General features: G+C 44.3%; 1 protein-coding gene across 1 annotated transcript; it reads left to right on the forward strand.

Moving 5' to 3' along the window:
• Positions 1–398: 398 nt before the first annotated feature.
• Positions 399–16412, forward strand: DCK (deoxycytidine kinase). Its single transcript, XM_069743413.1, has 7 exons — positions 399–595; positions 3369–3484; positions 6448–6641; positions 6963–7110; positions 12334–12449; positions 14852–14951; positions 16114–16412. The coding sequence occupies exons 1-7, from the start codon at positions 481–483 to the stop codon at positions 16138–16140; spliced, it is 816 nt and encodes a 271-aa protein (XP_069599514.1). The 5' UTR covers positions 399–480; the 3' UTR covers positions 16141–16412.
• The last annotated feature ends 3683 nt before the right edge of the window (positions 16413–20095 follow it).

Consider the following 20095-nt stretch of genomic DNA (forward strand, 5'->3'; position numbering starts at 1 on the left):
CCTCCCTGTTCGGGCTGGCTCCTCCCTGCTCCCTGCACGGGCTGGCTCCTCCCTGCTCGGGCTGGCTCCACCCTGCGTACGGGCTGGCTCCTCCCTGCTCTCTGTACGGGTTGGCTCCTCCCTGTTCGGGCTGGCTCCTCCCTGCTCCCTGCACGGGCTGGCTCCGCTCTGCTCCAAGCCATTATCCCCGCCCGCACTAGTGACCTGACAGGTCTCCTCGCTGCCCCCGTCCATCCCCAAGCAATTACTGAAATCCCCGCCCCCTGACTGACTATTGGTTCTGCGCTTTCTATTCGGTGCCCACCTTCATTGGTCCCGGTAAACCGCAGTCGCTGATTGGTCTAGACTAGAGCTTCGAAAAGTCAGTGTCCAATCATGTCTCCAGCTCCGCCCACTCATCCTGCGGGCGCCCAAACTCAAAGGCAGAACGAGCGGGAGATTCAGCGTCATTTTTCCTGTCCGTGTAGCGTGAGTCCCGCCATGGCCACCCCGCCGAAGAGAAGCTGCTCCGAGCTCCCTCCGTCACCCTCCTCCGCCGCGTCATCCCCGGGCAACAGGAGCAAGGTGAAGCGGATCTCTATCGAGGGGAACATCGGTAAGCAGTGTGCCTGGGGCGGACACCTGCAGCAGGTGCTGGGCTGGGTGAGCTGCTCTATGGTGATGCCGAATTATTGGGCCGCCGGCACCTAGCTCTGGACTATAGGGCTGGAGGTCAGGTCAGAGGGACACTCTCATCTGCGGTATAAGGGGCAGGTCCTTATCCGCCCGCTGCCCCTTGTGGCGCTCTGTCGGCCGTTGTTATTGGCATTTCTGGAATGCTGGGACTTGTAGTTCGCACCCCTTTGTCTGATCACACGGTCACTACAGCCTGTGATTGGCCCTCTGGGTACCCCCAATGAACCTGTCTGAATGTAATGGGGCACAGCTGTGGACATGCAGGTCAGGTATTACATGGCTGTATACAGCTGGGGCCCATTGGCTCCTGCTCCTCAGTGGGACCTTCATTCAGGGAGTCACTTACTGGTTTCCGGACTCCACAAGCCCCCAGTGTATTGTACCGGCTCAGGATGATGCGTCTGGGTTTGGCCCTCACAGTAGCCTAAGGCCGTATTCACACATCCGTTTGTCACAGCCAGAGCGCGGACTGGCGCTGGATCTCCTGGCCTGATCGTAAAGGGAACCTGTCATGTCAAAAATGCTATTAACCTGCTGAAATAAGGCCAAGCTGGCATTCTAAAGCTGTCTGGGTTCACATTGCGTTAGTGGATGTCCGTTGACGGAATCCGTTACATGGCGCAATTAACGCTATGTAACGGATCCGTTAGCACACCCATTGACCGCAATGTATCTAACGAATCGCTAACGCGTGCCATTTTTGGCATGCGTTAGCGATGTCCTGTTATTTTCTGACGGACCTGCTGCTTGCAGCGTTCGAGGTCCGTTCCTCGCTAGCACAGATCGGGTATCTGCGCTAGCGGGATCGGCAAACGCAATCCCTTTTGGGACATTGCGTTAACGCAGTCCGTAGCGTATGCGCTAAACGGACTGCACTAACGCAATGTGAACCTAGCATAGGCACCGCAGTGACGCCTGGCTACTGGGAGAAAATGTGCGGTCTTCCCACCCTGCAGCCTCGGCCTTTCAGTCACTGATCAGTAAGGCTTCTTTCACGCTTCTGTCTAGAGACGGCCGTCATGATGCGTATCGACGGACGTCTTAGAGATCGGCAAACATGTAACGCATCCAGTAACCTGACGGATGCGTCGAATTTACCGGAATTTCAATGCATAAAATTCGAGAGAGATTTTCCGAAGTGCAGAAAAAAACGTTCCTCTGAATGTTTTTTCCGCACGACTGACAGCTATTTTCCGACGGATCCAGTGCACGACTGATGGCCATCCGTCACAATCCGTCGCTAATACAAGTCTATGGGAAAAAACAGGATCCTGCAGAAAAATTTGCTGGATTCTGTTTTTTCAAAACTCGACGGATTTCGACGGGAGGAAAAAGATGGAAGTGTGAAAGAGGCCTAACTTGTTCTGTAACCACAGCCCCGCACTGACTGACAGCCGGCTGTAGTGTAGCTGCGTGTTCTGTATGAAATCTGAATCCAGTGAGGGGGCACTATGGCCACAATGACGTCTATAGCTTTGCACAACTTGCCCTCATCTGCTGGGTGTTGTTCTGTGATTGTGATCACACACCGCACCCTGAGCTGTCACCTGCCTTTTGATCAATGTGAGATGTGCAGCCAGGCAGATAGCTTCAAGTCATACAGGACACAGATGTCAGCGCTTACCAGATATAGCACATCTGACAGTTTATTAAACGCGGCCTGTTTACGCTGCCCTAACCAGACGATATGATTTAGCGACAGGACTTGGTGCCATACGGTATCAGGGAGATGAACCTTTGGATGTAAGGAACATGGTTGGCACAGTCGACTATAGCTGGGTGCTCTATGGAAGGGATAGTCCCACACAATCTGGATTAAAAAAAAAAATCAAGGCTCTCCAAAACTGTAGGTATAGTGGATTACTTTTGAGTCTTCAGCCCTTGTAGATCCAGAGGCATAAAATTGTCAGTTTTGGTCCACATCAGACCTTGATCACGGGCTATGAATTATGTACATGTAGAAGAAAACAGACATAAAGGTCCTGATTTGTCTAAACATTGAACAGTTACTAGGCTGCTCCCAAATTTTGCAACTTTCTTCCAGCCTGAACATAAGCAGAACAGGACGTGACCTCCCCTCGTTAAATTCGTTTTGTTTAAGCCACAAATGTTACTCCAGTCTATAACTGGAATAAGATTAGTCACTCATCATGACCAGCATGAAAAATGCTGGTCTTGGTGAATCGGGGCCACAGAATCAAATATATAGGGAAATGGAGCAAGGCATGCGTCTATATTATATAACAAGACATATTATAGCTGCAACATGAACAACTAAAAACAAAAGTTCATATAAATGGGACAAGATGAAGAGGTGAGAACTGAGGGAATCACTAGGCAGCCATCAGACGAGGATAATGTGTACTTTACTGAAATAGATGTTGCAAAAGGAGTATGTCGGAGATGGTTCAAGAATCTCGGATTGTAAAGTCGGCAAATTGGAATGTGAGGTAGGTTAATAGTTTTAGTATGTACCCCAATATCTGTTGGTGTACATTCATGCATACTATGGCAGGAGTCTGAGGCTTATCCAATTTAATGCTCCGATCCATATTTCCCTGTGGAAATGCTGCAAAGTGTGCGTGGAAGGTGGAATTCATGCCGATTCTAGTTTGGAAAATGCATCAAAATTCAATGTGGGGAAAAAAGGTCTACCTTTCTATTAGTGTTTTGTCATTGCCTCCTTTTAACAGCGGCCGGCAAGTCCACTTTTGTCAACATCCTCAAGAAATGTAATGAAGACTGGGAAGTTGTTCCTGAACCTATAGCAAGATGGTGCAATGTCCAGAGCAATCAGGATGAATTTCAGGTAGGAGACTATTGAAGCAAGTTAAAAAGCAGAAAAAAAAACAACTTTCAACAATGTCAAAAAAATCCAAACGTTCAAATCAACCCCCTTTTGCCCCCTCAAATAAAACTATATGCATGTATTTGGTATCGCAAAGTTCAGGAAATGCCCGAGCTATCAAAATATAAAAATAATGAATCTGATTAACAGCGTAACGAGATGTAAAAAAAACCTCGAGTCGTGTTTTTTTTTTTTTTTTTTTTTGCCACAAGGTTGCAGTAAGAGAGGATCTAGATGAGCTTGAGCAATGGCCAGTAACTAATAAAATGGTGTTTATAAGGGAGAAATGGAAGATTGTGCATCTGGGCAAGAAAAACGAAAATTAAATCTACAGAATGGGAAGAATAGAACTAAGCAACAGCATGTGTGAAAAAGACTTGGTTATACTAAGAGATCAGACTGCACATGAGTCAACAGTGTGATGCAGCAGCAAAAAAAAAGCAAACACCATTCTAGGATTTATTAAGAGAAGCATAGTCAAGATCCCATTAAGAAATTATTCCCCTCTATTCCTCCTTGGTCAGGCCTCAATCTGGAGTACTGTGTCCAGTTCTGGGACTGCAAAGTATGTCCTACGAGGAACGGTTAAAGCATCTGGGAATGTTTAGCTTGCAAAAAAGGCTAAGAGGATACTTACCGTAATAGGGCTGTCAGTGTGGAGGGATCATCCTTATTCTCATTTGCACATGGAAACAGGAAAAGCAATGGAAAGGGAGAAGATACAGATTGGTTATTATAAGAAAAAAATCAAAACACAACTTTTTGACAGTGAGGACGATCAATGGGTGGAACGTCTGAGATGCTTTAGTGAATCCTGCATTGAACAGGGTGTTGGGCACTATGACCCTTGAGGTCCCTTCAAACTGTAACATTCTATGATAAAATACATTAACGGGCGATCAATAGATCGTATCTACCCAAAATGGTGTCAATAAAAATGTCAGCTCAGTGCGCAAAAAATAAGCTCTCACACAGCCTCTGATCCGCTACGGGTCTAGTAAAAATTATTTTTTAAATTATCCCTACCACACCAGCTTCCTCTGCGTCTTGTACAGGTCACGGATTATTCAGTGACCTGTAGTGATGAGCGAGTGTACTCGTTGCTCGGGTGACCTCCGAGTATTTATTGCTCAGATTGTTTTCATCGCCTCAGCTGCATGATTTACGGCTGCTAGCCAGGCTGAGTACATGTGGGAATTCCCTAAGGGTACCGTCACACAGTGAAATTTTGATCGCTACAACGGTACGATCCGTGACGCTCCAGCGTCGTAACAATATCGCTCCAGCGTCGTAGACTGCTGTCACACTTTGCAATGTACGACGCTGGAGCGATAATTTCATGACGTATGTGCGATGTAGAAGCCGTTGGTTACTATGCGCACATCGTATACGATATATGTTACACCATGCGATCATGCCGCCACAGCGGGACACTAGACGACGAAAGAAAGTTTCAAACGATCTGCTACGACGTACGATTCTCAGCGGGGTCCCTGATCGCAGGAGCGTTTCAGACATTGCGATATCGCTCGAACGTCACAGATATATCGCTCGAACGTCACGAATCGTGCCGTCGTAGCGATCAAAATTTCACTGTGTGACGGTACCCTAACAGTCAATCCTCACATGTATTCAGCCTGTCTAGCAGCTGTAAATCATGCAGCTGAGGTGATGAAAACTAAATCTCCGAGCACTAACAAATACTCGGAGGTCACCTGAGCGTGCTCTGGAAAACTGAGTATACTCGCTCATCACTAGTGACCTGCCTTTTTACAATTTTGCATTGCCATCATTGTGTACAGCTCTGCATATACATGTATTTTGGACCTCCATTTCCCCTTCATTGAGTGTCTGTACACATATAGAGCCCAATTTATTGTGCTCACAACTCTTGTTGAATTAAGTGTATTTCGCTCCTGCACGCCCATCACGAAGAGGTGTGCACCACTTAATGACACAAGGATCAAATGACCTCTGTGCATAATGCCTCACTGGGTGAATCTTCTGCATATAGGGCACCTACTTGGCAGCTACTGTATTTTTTGGGCTATAAGACACATCCCAAATTTTCAGAAGGGAAATGGGTAACAAATTAAGGCATGAAAAGGGGGTCCAAATTCAGCTTACTGGGGATGAAGGGGATCAGCATTGCTAGTGGAACGGGGTCACAGGAGGTGTTTGGTGGTCCAGTGATGATCTGACCTCATTCCAGGCTGGTGCGGCAGGTTCGGTGGTGCGGGGCCTCTGCTGACATTTTGTGAAAGCCAGCCATCCCCCAACACTTCCATTGCTGCAGTGCGGTGACCTCCAGGACAATAGCCTTTGGAGGCCACTGCATTGCAGCAGTGAATGTGCGGGGGGCTCCGGGATGTCACAACGTGTCGGTGGAGCACCTGCACCAATGAATAAGCCTGGGATGGGAGTCAGATCATCGCCCTGGCGCATCTGACCACCAAACACCCCCTCTTGCCAGGGCAGGCAGAATCACCTGACTCCTTTTTTTTTTTTTTTTTACTTGCTTTTCAGTGCTCATTCACTTGTATTTCACTGCGCTGTAACCGCATCCCATAGCACAGTGTTCCCCAACTCCGGTCCTCGAGAGCGACCAACAGGTCATGGTTTCAGGATTTCCTTAGTATTGCACAGGTGATTGAATGCTTGCCTGTCCAGGGGATGCAATTATCACCTGTGCAATACTAAGGAAATCCTGAAAACATGACCTGTTGGTGGCTCTCGAGGACTGGAGTTGGGGAACACTGCCCTAGCATATAGCCCCATGGTAAGATTTACATTTCTAGGCATAGTAACGGGACCAGCACAATCTAGAGGCTTTGTTCTCATAGCCTTATGTTGTTCCCCCCTCATCTTCTGCTAGATGATCACCAAAACATCTTTTTTTTTCTTGTCTTCCACGTACTTTACAGGAACTCACAACATCCCAGAAGAGTGGTGGCAATCTTCTTCAGATGATGTATGAAAAGCCTGAGCGCTGGTCCTTCACCTTTCAGTCCTATGCTTGTCTCAGTCGTATTCGGGCTCAGGTGAAGGCTTTTGGAGGAAAGCTGAGGGAAGCGGAAAAACCTGTACTCTTCTTTGAGCGTTCAGTTTATAGTGATAGGTAATGGCCTTACTAGTAAAACTTTCTCTACCAAGTAATTGGCATTTAATAACTACTGTTAGGCATAATACATGGATAAATTTGGACACTGATCCTGCACTTAAAAGCCATGAGTTTGATATGTGGAAGTCTTCACTCCAGTTTTCAGTCTCAGTTTTTCCTATGTAAATTTACATTGCAACTTCCTGGGGATGTTAATTAGTTAATAAGGGTAGATGATGTGTACATGTAAGCCTGCATTTACTACATTTTGATACCTGACCTGTGGATGTGCCCCAAGTCTCTGCTCTCGGCAATACTCATGATTTCCCTTTCTTCCAGATATATTTTTGCCTCTAATCTGTATGAGGCGGAGTGTATGAATGAAACAGAATGGACCGTTTATCAAGACTGGCATGAGTGGATGAATTCTCAGTTTGGCGCTGATCTTGAGCTGGATGGCATTGTATATCTCCGTGCGGCACCTGAGGTAAATTCATTTAATATGGTTCTGATGCTTAGACAGTTTTTTTTTTTTAATCTGAGTTTAAAACTTCAATACCAATGAGCTGACTTTGTGACTACTTCTATAATGGTGAGCCCTTTTTCATATAGAAATTCTGATTCTTGCCTAGTGCAGCGTAGAATGTGAGAATTCTAAAATGCCGTATAAAACCCTGCACTAAGTCATAAAGGGTGACTCCTAATATGTCAGATGTGCATTACTGTGATTGACAGTGTCACTTGTTATTAAAGGGACTGTCGGCACAGATTGGCTGTTCAAATAACTTATAGGCAGAAGGCGGAGATAAAAGAAAAGCAAGTAGGTGGCTGTGCCGTGAAGCTCCAAGCACCTGTCCTTGGTTTAGTCCCTTTTAGTTTCTAAATGCACGTACGTTTTACCGTGAAACCAGCATCATGCAAGTGTTTTAAACGGGTTCCCTTTAACCCTGCTGTTCTGTTTGCATTTGCTATACACTTGTACTGTTCCCGGGTCAATATGACCCGACCTATTAATTCTTGATTTTTAGCTACTGTAAGTGTTTTATTTGAATACTTTTTTCATTATTATACTGTATGTGAACATGGTTGATCATAAACAAATGAAAAATTTAAATTTAAACTTAATTTTTTATTTTTTTTTCATAAAAAGGTTACACAGGCTTTTTACAATTATCAAATCAAAGGTTACAGCAGGGTTAAATTATTTTCCGGCCTGTATTTTAGGCCCCTTCACATGCCTGTGATTGCAGTACGTGTGGAATCTTTTTTTTAAATTTCCTTCCAAATACCACTCGTGCCCATTAGAACATATGGTGCTGCACACGTCTGTATATTTGCAGACCACACATACATGTCAGGTTTTTTTTTTTTTTTTTATTACTAAATATCTGATATTTTTGTGCACAAAATATGAAGTCTCCTGAAAAACAATTACGGTATATTAGCCTACAAAAAAAACTTGAGCTCTTAAAAAAAAAAATAAAAAATAAAAAAAATCAACAATTCTTTATTAAACATAAATATTAAAACATATAGATTATAAGTTAGCACATGATTGGACAATACATGGTACGCTCAAGTAAGAAGTGGCATTGATATCAGACAATTCTTAAAAATACATGATTGTTCTCTAAAAAGCCGTCCTGATCTGGGAATATGGAACACTATTCACTATACAGCCATATGGATTTACTTATCATAATAGTCTCATAACCGAAAAAGAAAGACTAGTCACAGATCTCCAAGTTTCTTTATATAAAATTAAGGATAATAATGCATAGGCTAGTTATACATATTTTATTATACTGTCCTCTAGTGGGATGGAAAGAATTGCATCCTATTGGTGATTTAACTCCTTTCTGACCTTGGATGGGATAGTACTGTCTGAGGACAGAACCCCCGCTTTGATGTGGGCTCCGGCGGTGAGCCCACATCAAAGCTGGGATATGTCAGCTGTTTTGAATAACTGACTTGTGTCCGCAATAGCGGCAGGTGGAATCGCGATTCACCTGCCGCTATTGACTAGTTAAATGCCGCTGTCAGACGCTGACAGCAGTGTTTAACTACCGCTTCCGGCCATTAGGCCGGAAATGAGCACATCGCTGACCCCGTCACATGATCGGGGGTCATCAATGCGTCTGCATAACAACCAGAGGTCTCCTTGAGACCTCTGTGGTTGTTGATGCCAGATTGCTATGAGCGCTACCCTATGGTCGGCGCTCATAGCAATGCAGGAATTCAGCTACATAGCGTTCTGAGCATCGCTTCTATGTAGCTGAGCCGATCGAGTTGTGCCAGCTTCTAGCCTCCCATACCCCCCCCCCCTAATTTTGACACAAAAAACTGGGAAAACTTAATGACTCGAGTATAAGCCTAAGGTGGGAAATGCAGCACCTACCTGTAAATGTCAAAAGTAAAAATAGATGCCAATAAAAGTAAAATTGAGACATCGGTAGGTTAAGCGTTTTTGAATATCCATATTGAATCAGGAGCCCCATATAATGCTCCATACAGTTTATGATGGGCCCCATAAGATGCTTCATATTAAAATATGCCCCATATAATACTGCATAAAGGTTCATAATGGCCCCATAAGATGTTCCATAGACATATTTGCCCCATATAATGCTGCACAAATGCTGATTATGGCCCCATAAGATGCTCCATACAGACTCTTGTCCCATATACCGTAATGCTCCACAAATGTTAATTATGACCCCATACAGACACTTGCCCCATATAGTGCTGCACAAATGTTATGGCCCCATATAGTGCTGTACAAACGTTATGGCCCCATAGATGCTCCATACAAACACTTGCCCCATATAGTGCTGCACAAACGTTATGGCCCCATATAGTGCTGCACAAACCTTATGGCCCCATAGATGCTCCATACAAAACACTTGCCCCATATAGTGCTGCACAAACCTTATGGCCCCATAGATGCTCCATACAGACACTTGCCCCATTTGCTGTTGCTGCGATAAAAAATAAATAAATCACATAATCCCCTCTCTGTCGCTCAGACCCCCGGCACTTTCAATAGTCACCTGCTCCTCGTTCCGTCGCCGCTCCATGTTCAGCACTGACGTTCAGGCAGAGGGTGCGCACTAACCACGTCACCGCGCCCTCTGACCTGAGCGTCACAGCTGAAGACAGAGCAGCGCCCGGAACGAGGAAAGGTGACTATCGCGCAGCGCTCCTCTCCCGAAATACTCACCTGGTCCTGGCGCTGTGCAGGTCCCTGCTTCCCCGACATCGCAGCTTCATCCTGTACTGAGCGGTACCATGTGACCGCTCAGTACAGGAAGAAGGTGCCGGGCAAGCCAGGGACCTGCAGGGACCGTGCCTTGAGTAGGAGAGTATTATTAGACAGCCCCCGCTCCCCCCTCCCGACCCCTGGGTATGACTCGAGTATAAGCCGAGAGGGGGACTTTCAGCCCAAAAAAGTGGGCTGAAAATCTCAGCTTATACTCGAGTATATACAGTAAGTTTGGATTTTTTTTTTTCTCACCACTTATAAAATATAACCTAGACATGTTTGGGGTCTATGAACTTGTGATGACCTGGAGAATCATAATGGCAGGGCAGTTTTAGCATTTAATGAACCTAGCAAAAAAGCCAAACAAACAAGTGTGAGATTGCACTTTTTTGCAATTTTGCTGCACTTGGAATTTTTTTCCCTGTCTTCTAGTACACGACATGCTAAAACCAATGGTATTGTTCAAAAGTACAACTCGTCCCGCAAAAAATAAGCCCTCACATGGCCATATTGATGGAGAAATAAGTTATGGCTCTGGGAAAGAGGGGAATGAAAAACAAATACCCTGGGTCATGACGGGCTTAAACATCCCACTGCAGTCTTCCCTATAGTTCCCTTATATGTATTTTTGCAGAGTATACAAAGCACCAATCAATAGTTATATATACGTTTCTTTATAAATCCGTATCATAGTAGCAAATGTGCAGACAGATAATTTTCTAAAGTGCAGAGTGCATTATAGCAGTGAAACATTGGTGCTAGGAAAACCTCATAACAAATATGCATATAACCCTTTAGAGCGACATACCATAAAATCAAACTGAAGGGCCACGTGTGGGAACCCCCTAACGCGCGTTTCGTGTTGCTGTTTCTTCCAAATGGGTGTGTCTGTACTATGATAGATTTCTAAAGAGCGGTGTGTATATATAACTATTGATTGGTGTACTCTGCCAAAATACATATAAGGAACTATAGGGAAGACTCCCACTAGAGAGCAGTATAATAATAAAATATGTACAGTATAACTATCCTATGCATTATTTTCCTTAATTTTATATAAAGAAATTGTGGAGATCTGCAACTGTAGCCTCTTCTTTTTTGGTTATGAGATTATTATAAGTAAATCCATGTGTATGTATAGTGAATATGGTTCCATATTCCCAGATAATGAGGACTGCTTTTTTTTTTCTTTTTTTTTTTTTAGAGCAATCATGTATTTTTCAAAGAATGGTCTATCAATGCCACTTCTTACTTGAGCGTACCATGTATTGTACATGAAAAAAACAAAACTAACAATTGCTGTTTTTGGTTTATTCTGTCTCCCAAAAATCAGAATAGAAAGTGATCCAAAAAAGTCAGCATCTTAGTCTGGATGTACATGCTTAGGCTATGGTGAGGAGGTGGGGCAGCGGCATGTCACAGGAAGCTGCAGCTAAAGCCTGTGCCCGCTGCTAAAGAGAAATAAACACTGCATTCCACACCCATGGGCGTGGATGACAATGAATTTTAATTTCTATTTAATAGCATCCTGGTATGCATGATCCCATCAGAAAAACATTAAAAAAAAATTTATTTTCTGCGTTCCCTCTCAGCATCTTGTTCCAGTGCCAGCAGCTGCTTTTTGCTTGTAAGCAGCACATGGCAGGGACTTCATGCTCTGCTTACAAGCCGCAGACAGCTGCCGGAATACTAATTGCTCTCCACCTTGGGACTATGTGTGAAGGGCACTGAATGATTGCCTTTAATAACGGGTGCAGTGTCAGCCACCAGCTTCCTTCAGCTGCTGGGTGGTCATGTGTGCCCGCTACTTATGAGAATTGATTATTCACTGCATTCCACACCCCATGGGAGTGGAGCAGGGTGAATATTCATTTATCTTAAGTAGAGGACACAGGTGACCCCCAGCAGCTGCCGGAATCATACCAGGATAAGGATGGGGCCCTGCACGCCAGGGTGGGGATGAGGGAGGCCATGTATACCAGGGCAGGGGATATTGAGTAAAAATTTTACTTTTTTTTTTTTTTTCTCTAATCTCCTCCTCTAAAACCTAGGTGCATCTTATGGTCCAGTGCATCTTATAGTCCGAAAAATACGGTACATCATGAAGTGCCTTAACACTGGTCATGTTTGTACATTAATGGCCAAGCCTCATTTTCAAAGTGGCTTGGTCCTTAAGGGGTTAAAACCATCTTCACACCTGCTTATTTTCCCTCAATTTGTACTGTTCCCCCTCTTTGACAGACAAGGGTGGAGATAGATGGAAACCAAGCTCGTGAGAAGGTGTATATAAATTCTTGTGCCTCTCCTTATTGTACTGCGTGATTCTTATATATACTTGTGCACTTTTCTACCCTAAAACTCCAAGAAAGCAAGTGTGTAAATTTTTTTTTCACTTTTTGATTTATATTTTTTTTTCTTCATTTTAAAAGGTCTATCTTTATTTTTCAGAGATGCCTAAACAGAATTTACTCACGTGGGAGAGAGGAAGAACAGGGGATTCCTATGGAATATTTGGAGAAACTTCATTACAAGCATGAGAGCTGGCTCCATCACAGAAACATGAGGTTAGCTACTTATTTACCTCTTCTAGTAACTGGCATTTTACTAACAATTCTCAAGTCTCGGTGGGTTGGCACCATTTTTCTAAGTTAACTAAACCTTAGTTGCCTAATTCATTGGATAATGTGCAACTTGCTGTGAATAACTTTGATTTTTTAGTGGTAAGACCATATCCAAGAGCGACCTATTCTCCCCTTGTGAATGACCGCCCACATTTCCCCAATTGCCATAGATTATTTTAAGGGGTTTTCCTGGAATAGGGGAGAAAAGACTCCGTATAGACAGTAAGCAGTGATGTGGGTGGCAGATGGCTTGAGCAGCATGGCATTACTGTTTCACCCCTCCCTGATGGGGTTCTTTCTTTTTCCATAGCCATATGAGGGCTTGATTTTTAGTGGGACAAGTTGTCATTTTAAATGACCTCATTAATTTTATCATGCCATGCATTGAAAAGCAGGACAAAAAAATTACATGTGCATTGAAATTGCAATTTCAAATGTTAATTCCACAATTGTGATTACCGTAACTTGCCATGTTCACTATACAGTAAGACTGACCTGGAAATAGGATTACACAGATGCCAAACACTTGTGCGTGTGGTTGTTCAATTTTCAGGAAATGGAGCCGTGTGAGGGCTTATATTTTTGTTCCCTTAGCTTATTTTTATTTTTCTCTTATACCATCTACGTGTAGGGGCAATTTTTTGTTGTTGTTGTTTTTTTTGACTGCCTTGTATGTTAATGTTAAGGCGGCAAAATTCTCATTCCACAATTTACCAATTGGACTAATTTATCTAGTTTTGATCACTTTCTTGAGCGCAGTGATACCAAATGTGTTTTTTTTTTTTTTTTTTTTTTTTTTTACTGGGTTAAAAGGCGTGATCTTAATGTTTTTTTTTGTTTTGTTTTTCTTGTTTTTTTTGCTACGTATTTAAACATTGAAGCTGCAATCGTCTGACTTGTGCTTACATAGCAGTGCATCAGTTTTGTGTAGCTGAAATCATGATCGTGCATGAATGCCATCTAAATGCTTGTGTTCACAGAACTATTAGAATGAGACACAGGGTCTTCAGATCCCTGGTTGTCATAGCAACCCATTGGCGCCTCATGATCACCCCACGTGCGTAGAATGACTTGCCTGCGCGTGTTGAATGCTGCAGAGATGGACAGCAGTATTTAGCAGCTAGGAAAATATAAAAAATTGGAGTCCGGCTCAACAGGACTGGAATTTCCTTTTTAATTTATCAAAAGAAATTATAGTGCATGCAAAAGAACTATACATGGTTGACATGACCCAGTCGACACGTTTCGACTGCACTAGGCAGTCTTACTCATGACAGCTGTTGGAGGTCTGCTGCAGTTGTTAATGCACATGATGGCTAATTTAATCAGCCACCTTCCTCTGGGAAAAATGCTGTCTGAGGGAGTCGGCGTATGTTGAAAGGGGGTCAATCTTCTGCCTGCAGCTCCCGAACAACCCATCTTAACCTACCGTAACAATTTTTTTTTTTCTCACTAGTTTAGTTTGCATTTCTGGGGTGGCAGACTATCCTTAAGTTTACAAAAAGCATTTTTTTAGGTTTTGTTTTTACAGCTTCACTGTTGGGTAAAAATGCAATTTAACTTTATTTTGCAGATCTGTGCTGTCACAGCTATGCCAAATTTTATATAGACTGTTTCACTACTTTTGCACAAACACATAAAAAAAACCCTGCAATGATTTGCCTTTCCATATACCGAGTTTTAATTTTTAGTCAATGGAACTTGCAAGATGGTGTCAGCTGCCTAGCATGCTGTGTAGAGGCCTCTCCATACAACTGCTTTCAACTTCACCATAGATGTTGTAGGGGTTAAAATTGTGACACTGCAAATAACCGAATTCTGAAAACTTGCTTGTATGGCATCAAGACTGATTCCTTTTACATGAAAGCGAGATTTGTGGTAATGTTACTTTCAAAAAATGTTAATAATGCTATTTTATACAATGTCATGGCCAAGTGCCTCAGGCTGGTGAAATAAGACATCCTACTCAAATAAATAGGTTGTCAACGACTAGAACAACCACTTCTTGATCAAAATATTTGGCCCCCTATTAAATAATAAAGCCTATACTCTGCCCCCGCCTTCGGACAAATCGAACATGAAGTGGAAGTCGGGGCTGCAACTGATCTCGGACTACCTTTTCCTGCTCAATTCGACAGGAGGCGCGGACAGTGATGCCAGGGTTGATTGGTCGCCGGTGTCTCATCACCATGGGAGTCGGAGTGGTGACACCGGCGCAGGCACGGGAGGAGAGTATAAGCTTTAGATTTGGTGGCCAAGCAAGAGTATGACAAGAAGTCTAAGTAGTAGACCACTTTAAACCATTTTTAACTAGGTAAATGAGAATCTAACTTTGATTTTTGCAGTCTGGATTTTGCCTATTTGCAAGATATCCCCATTTTGACCCTTGATGTTAATGATGATTTTAAAGACGATAAACAGAAGCAAGAGTGCCTTATAGAAAAGGTAAAGTGGAACCACACTAATTTTACTGTTGGAAATAAAACCATAACTAATCTCCCCCACCCTCATTATTGAAAGCTTGTAATTGCCTTCACTAAAGCAACTTCACTTTTTTCCTGTTCAAAAAATGGGATGTCTTGAGACTTGCTTTATAAAAAAAAAAAAAAAAAAACACTTGTTAAATACCTTGTAAAAATCTTTGAGCTCCCCTGATCTTGTTTCTCTCTTCCATTTTGTGCGATGTCACTCCATTGCAGAGATATTCGTGGTTGTTTCTTAAAGCCCAGTTGGCCTTCAAGGCTGAATCTTCTCTGGTGCCCACTTTCTCCTCTCCCAGAAGCAAGCAGATTTTACAGTGCACTCAAAGAAGCAAATGTGAAGATCTCTGCATTGGAGTGTTGCAGCACAGAAAGGAATAGATGGAGGCTTTTTTTTTTTTTTGGCAAGTGACTAGTTCTCTGTAAGAAGTGGTTTAAAGGGAACCTGTCACCCCCAAAATCGAGGGTGAGCTAAGCCCACCAGCATCAGGGGCTTATCTACAGCATTCTGTAATGCTGTAGATAAGCCCCCCGATATATCCTAAAAGATGAAAAAAAGAAGTTAGATTATACTCACCTGGGTGGGCGGTCCTATCCGGTGGGCGTCACGACCTGGTCCGGCGCCTCCCATCTTCATAGGTTGACTTCCTCTTCGGGTCTTCACCCTCCGGCATACTTTGTCTGCCCTGTTGAGGGCAGAGCAAAGTACTGCAGTGTGTCGGGAAAGGTTAGAGAGGCCCTGCGCACTGCAGTACTTTGCTCTGCCCTCAACAGGGCAGACAAAGTACGCCTGCGCCAGAGCCGCAGCGTGAAGACCAGAAGAGGACGTCATCCTATGAAGATGGGAGGCGCCGGACTGAGACACCCATCGGACCGGGACCACCCCTGGTAAGTTTAACCTTTTTCTTATCTTTTAGGATACATCGGGGACTTATCTTACAGAATGCCGTAGATAAGCCCCTGATGCTGGTGGGCTTAGCTCACCCTCGATTTTGGGGGTGACAGGTTCCCTTTAATGAGCTTGTGTATTAACTGTTGGACAAAGGGGGTTGTGGAAGGGTTTGCCACAGCGCTAATGTATGGAGTCGGTGTGGCTGTTCTCAATAAAACTCCTTTTCTTTTTACAGGTTAAAGAATTCCTCACTACGTTATAACATCCAGAAGACTGTAATAAGCACTTAGTTGAAGAAGCATTGATTTTATTTTTTTTTGTTTGTTTGGAGTGACAATATGTATCATTGTGCAGCTAATGCTTTGTGTTTTTGAGGGAGTGTTTTTTTTGTTTTTGTTTTTATAAATTTTCTATGGCAAAATTGAGTAGCTTAGATATTTCAATTGAGCTATGACTGTCAGCACTTAAAATCTTAACAGGTTGTTATGGATTATGTATATGTACATATATTTAAAAATGACTCCTGAATTGTTACTTGCGATGTGTTTTTGTTGTGTTTAAGGCTACTGTTAATGCACATTTTATAATCTGCAGCTTTATGTCCATGAGATTTTTTAAAATTTTGTTATATTTACTAAACATATTGGATAAAAGCCCGAGTATTGAGTCTTCCTCGCAGGCACTGCATGCATGATTATGATAGACTTTACATGCTTGTTAGCCCATCTAAAGGCTATTCTTACAATTTCTTGTGATTCATGGAAACCTGAATTCAGCTAGGGAACACTAAAGGTACCGTTACACTAAACGACTTACCAACGATCACGACCAGCGATACGACCTGGCCATGATCGTTGGTAAGTTGTTGTGTGGTCGCTGGGGAGCTGCGCTTAGTAACCCGATATTTACCCTGGTTACAAGTGAACACATCGCTGGATCGGCGTCACACAGCGGGTGATCAGCGACCAAAAAAAGGTCCTGATCATTCCCCAACGACCAACGATCTCCCAGCAGGGGCCTGATCGTTGGTCGCTGTCACACATAAGGAGATCGTTAGCGAGATCGTTCCTACGTCACAAAAAGCGCGACGTTGCAACAATATCGTTAACGATATTGTTATGTTTGAAGGTACCTTTAGTTTATGGCCACAGTCAAATGTTTACCCCTCCCCCACCCTCCCATCTACTGCATAGTATGAGTTGGGGTCTAACTCTATAGAAGAGCTCATTCTGCTGTTTACTATAGTTGAACAAACTGTATACAGATGCATACCAGCCAACACATTTTTGGATGCCATGTTTTCTAGGTTTGTCTTTATTGATGCTCCCAGCATTTCTGCACAAATTAGACAAATTTGGTTGGAAGCATTTTGTTTTCATTGTATCTTGAGTTTATTTATTTAAAACCTGACTTTCTAAAAAATTCCAATTGTTTTGGAAATATAGTACACTAATAATTTTTTTTTTTTTTGTGCCGCATGAAGAGTGCACCAGATGGTCACTGTGGGATCTTTGCATTAACAAACAGTTAATTTTAATCAACAGATGCTGAAATATTTTTCACAATTGATGTGATAAAAATAAAAAAAAGTTCCTGTGCTGAGCTAATCTTAGAAATGTGCCCCTGGTTTGGGATTTTATCCTAAGTCATATGGCAAGGCTCGATAGCCGATATTGACTGTTATGATTGCCACTTCCTATAGGTGTCAGACAATTTGCATATTTCACGGAGGAGCATTGCTGCTCAAGTCTCCTCACCTTGGCATGTCACTCGCCGCAAGGAGAAATGTTGCTCCTTGGAACCCAGACACCTCTCACCCAGCCAAACCAAACCTCACACTTTGCACTCACAAGGGTGCAATACCCCAAAACTGTCTGCAAACTGAGATTTTGGCTTTAATCCCAAGTCATGTGACAAGGCTCATAGAAGTTTATATTGACTTTTAGGATTGCTACTTCCTATAGGTGACACTACAGTTTTAGTCCTCTTCCTCCATGAGACAATTTTCTGTGTACTGTGTAATGGCTGTGTCTGACCCTGCAGGCACACAGTCTGATCATACCATGATCTGATACATCTCCTAGGCAGGGGAGGAAGCAAAAAAGTACCGTATATACTTGTGTATAAGCCGAAAGCTGGTGGGGGAGGAGGACCAGGGGGTCAGAGGCAGGAGCCGGAAGCTGCAGCTAAAGCCTGTGCCTGCTGCTAAAGAGAAATTAATATTCACTGCGCTGGTAGTGAATATTCATTTCTTTATAGCGCGCACAGTTACAGCGACAGCTGGGCTATAACGGGTACCTGCTCATTAAGTTAATGAATATTCACCTCTCCACTCCCATAGGCGTGGAGTGAATATTTGTGGTATCCCAGGAGTTCGGGTACCACAGTGGTGCTGCCTTCCTCTTGGGGAGGGTAGTGCCATGCCTGGAGACAGGAGGGATCCCTTTGGCAGGTAATCTTACATGCAACACTCTGACTCCAGGCTAGAAGGGGGAGCTCTAAACCTGATTTAAGGGGAACTTCCCTATATACATCCTGGTCTGGAGGAGGAGTCAGTCTGGTGCAGACAGTTGGTAGCAGACCGTGAAGGAGCACAGAAAGACTTGGGAGCTAGAGGAGGCCTGCGACAGGGTCTCTCTAAGCTGAGCGCAGAAACCAGGAGCCTGAGGTCGTGAGGAACTACAGGTCCCACGGCTGAACCAGAGGGCAGGAAACTAAAAGGGACTTGCCCACATAATACCTGAGGTACAGCGGCAATCAGAGCCCGAAGTCACTGTGGACAGAGGCCCCAAAGAGATGGCTCAAGTTGCCTACCATGCAGGTACTGTCCCTGGACAGGGAAGAAAGGACCTTGTTAGACAACTACAGGCAGCAAGGGACCACATACCAGCACATAGTGGAAGGCTCCCAAACTGACCTGTCAATGGGATTTCCACTTGTCTACAGGCTGCCTGGACTCAATCTACACCTGTTGCCGGTACCCTGGACTGAGGCTGCTTAACACCAGTAAACCAGGTAAAGACTGCAACCCTGTGTCCTCCATTTATTTGCCAGCATTCACCATCCCTGCCAAACACATCGGGAGTCCTGGGGATCCTGCTTCACCTGTGGGAAGGCACACCATCTTTGCTGCAGCACCATTGCCCCCAGAGGACCCCTTTAAGCAGCATCGGTCACCTCTGACTGAGAACCACAGGTGGTGTCACGAACTTCCATTATGTCTACAACCCCTTTAAACTGTGTGTTTTACTTGGGCCACAGACCGGGTCGCTGTCAGTGACACCCCCCCCCCCCCCCCCCCCCCCTTTAATTGCGGCTGGACCCGGTACCGAGTATCCCCACTGCCCTGACAGGCGACTCATATCCATTAACTTAATGAGCAGTGACACATGATCGCTCGGCTGGAAGAGCTGCTGGCCGGAACTAGATGCAGCGAGGGAGCGCAGGGAAGGTAAGCAGGATTTGTTGTGGAGTGTTTTTTTTTTTTTTTTTAAACATATGAACCATGCATACAAGGACCGGGATGGGAAGCCATGCATACATAGGATGGGGGATAAGGGGACAATGCATACCTGTCTTATTCTCGAGTCAATAAGTTTTCCCAGTTTTTTGTGGCAAAACTAGGTACCTCAGCTTATGCTCGGGTCGACTTGAACACAGGTATGTAAGGTATACAGGCTGGACAGTAGGGGATTGTGAGGTAAAAAATTACTTAACCCCTTCCCGACCTTTGACGCCATGTAGGCGTCATGAAAGTCTGTGCCATTCTGACCCATGACGCCTATGTGGCGTCAAAAGATCGCGTCCCTGCAGATCGGGTGGCTACGATTGCTCTGATTGGCTGTTGAAAGTGAAACTGCCAATTAGAGCGATTTGTAATATTTCACCTACTAAAACTGGTGAAATATTACATTCCAGCCATGGCCGATGCTGCAATATCATCGGCCATGGCTGGAAACACTGGTCTGCGCCCCCAAGCCCCCCCCCCCCCCCCAGTCCTCCGATCAGTCCTGTACACTGCTCCGCTCCCCCCTGTCCTCTTGTCCGCTCCCCCCGTGCTCCAATCCCACCCCCGTGCTCCAATCCAACCCCCCTGCACTCCGATCCACCCTCCCCCCCCATGCTCCAATCCCCCCCGCACTCCGATCCGCCCCCCTGTGCTCCCCCCCCACCCCATCATACTTACAGAGCCTCCTGGGGTCCGTCCGTCTACTCCA

This window comes from Ranitomeya imitator, chromosome 1, assembly GCF_032444005.1.
Source record: "Ranitomeya imitator isolate aRanImi1 chromosome 1, aRanImi1.pri, whole genome shotgun sequence".
In the NCBI taxonomy this organism is placed as follows: Eukaryota; Metazoa; Chordata; class Amphibia; order Anura; family Dendrobatidae; genus Ranitomeya; species Ranitomeya imitator.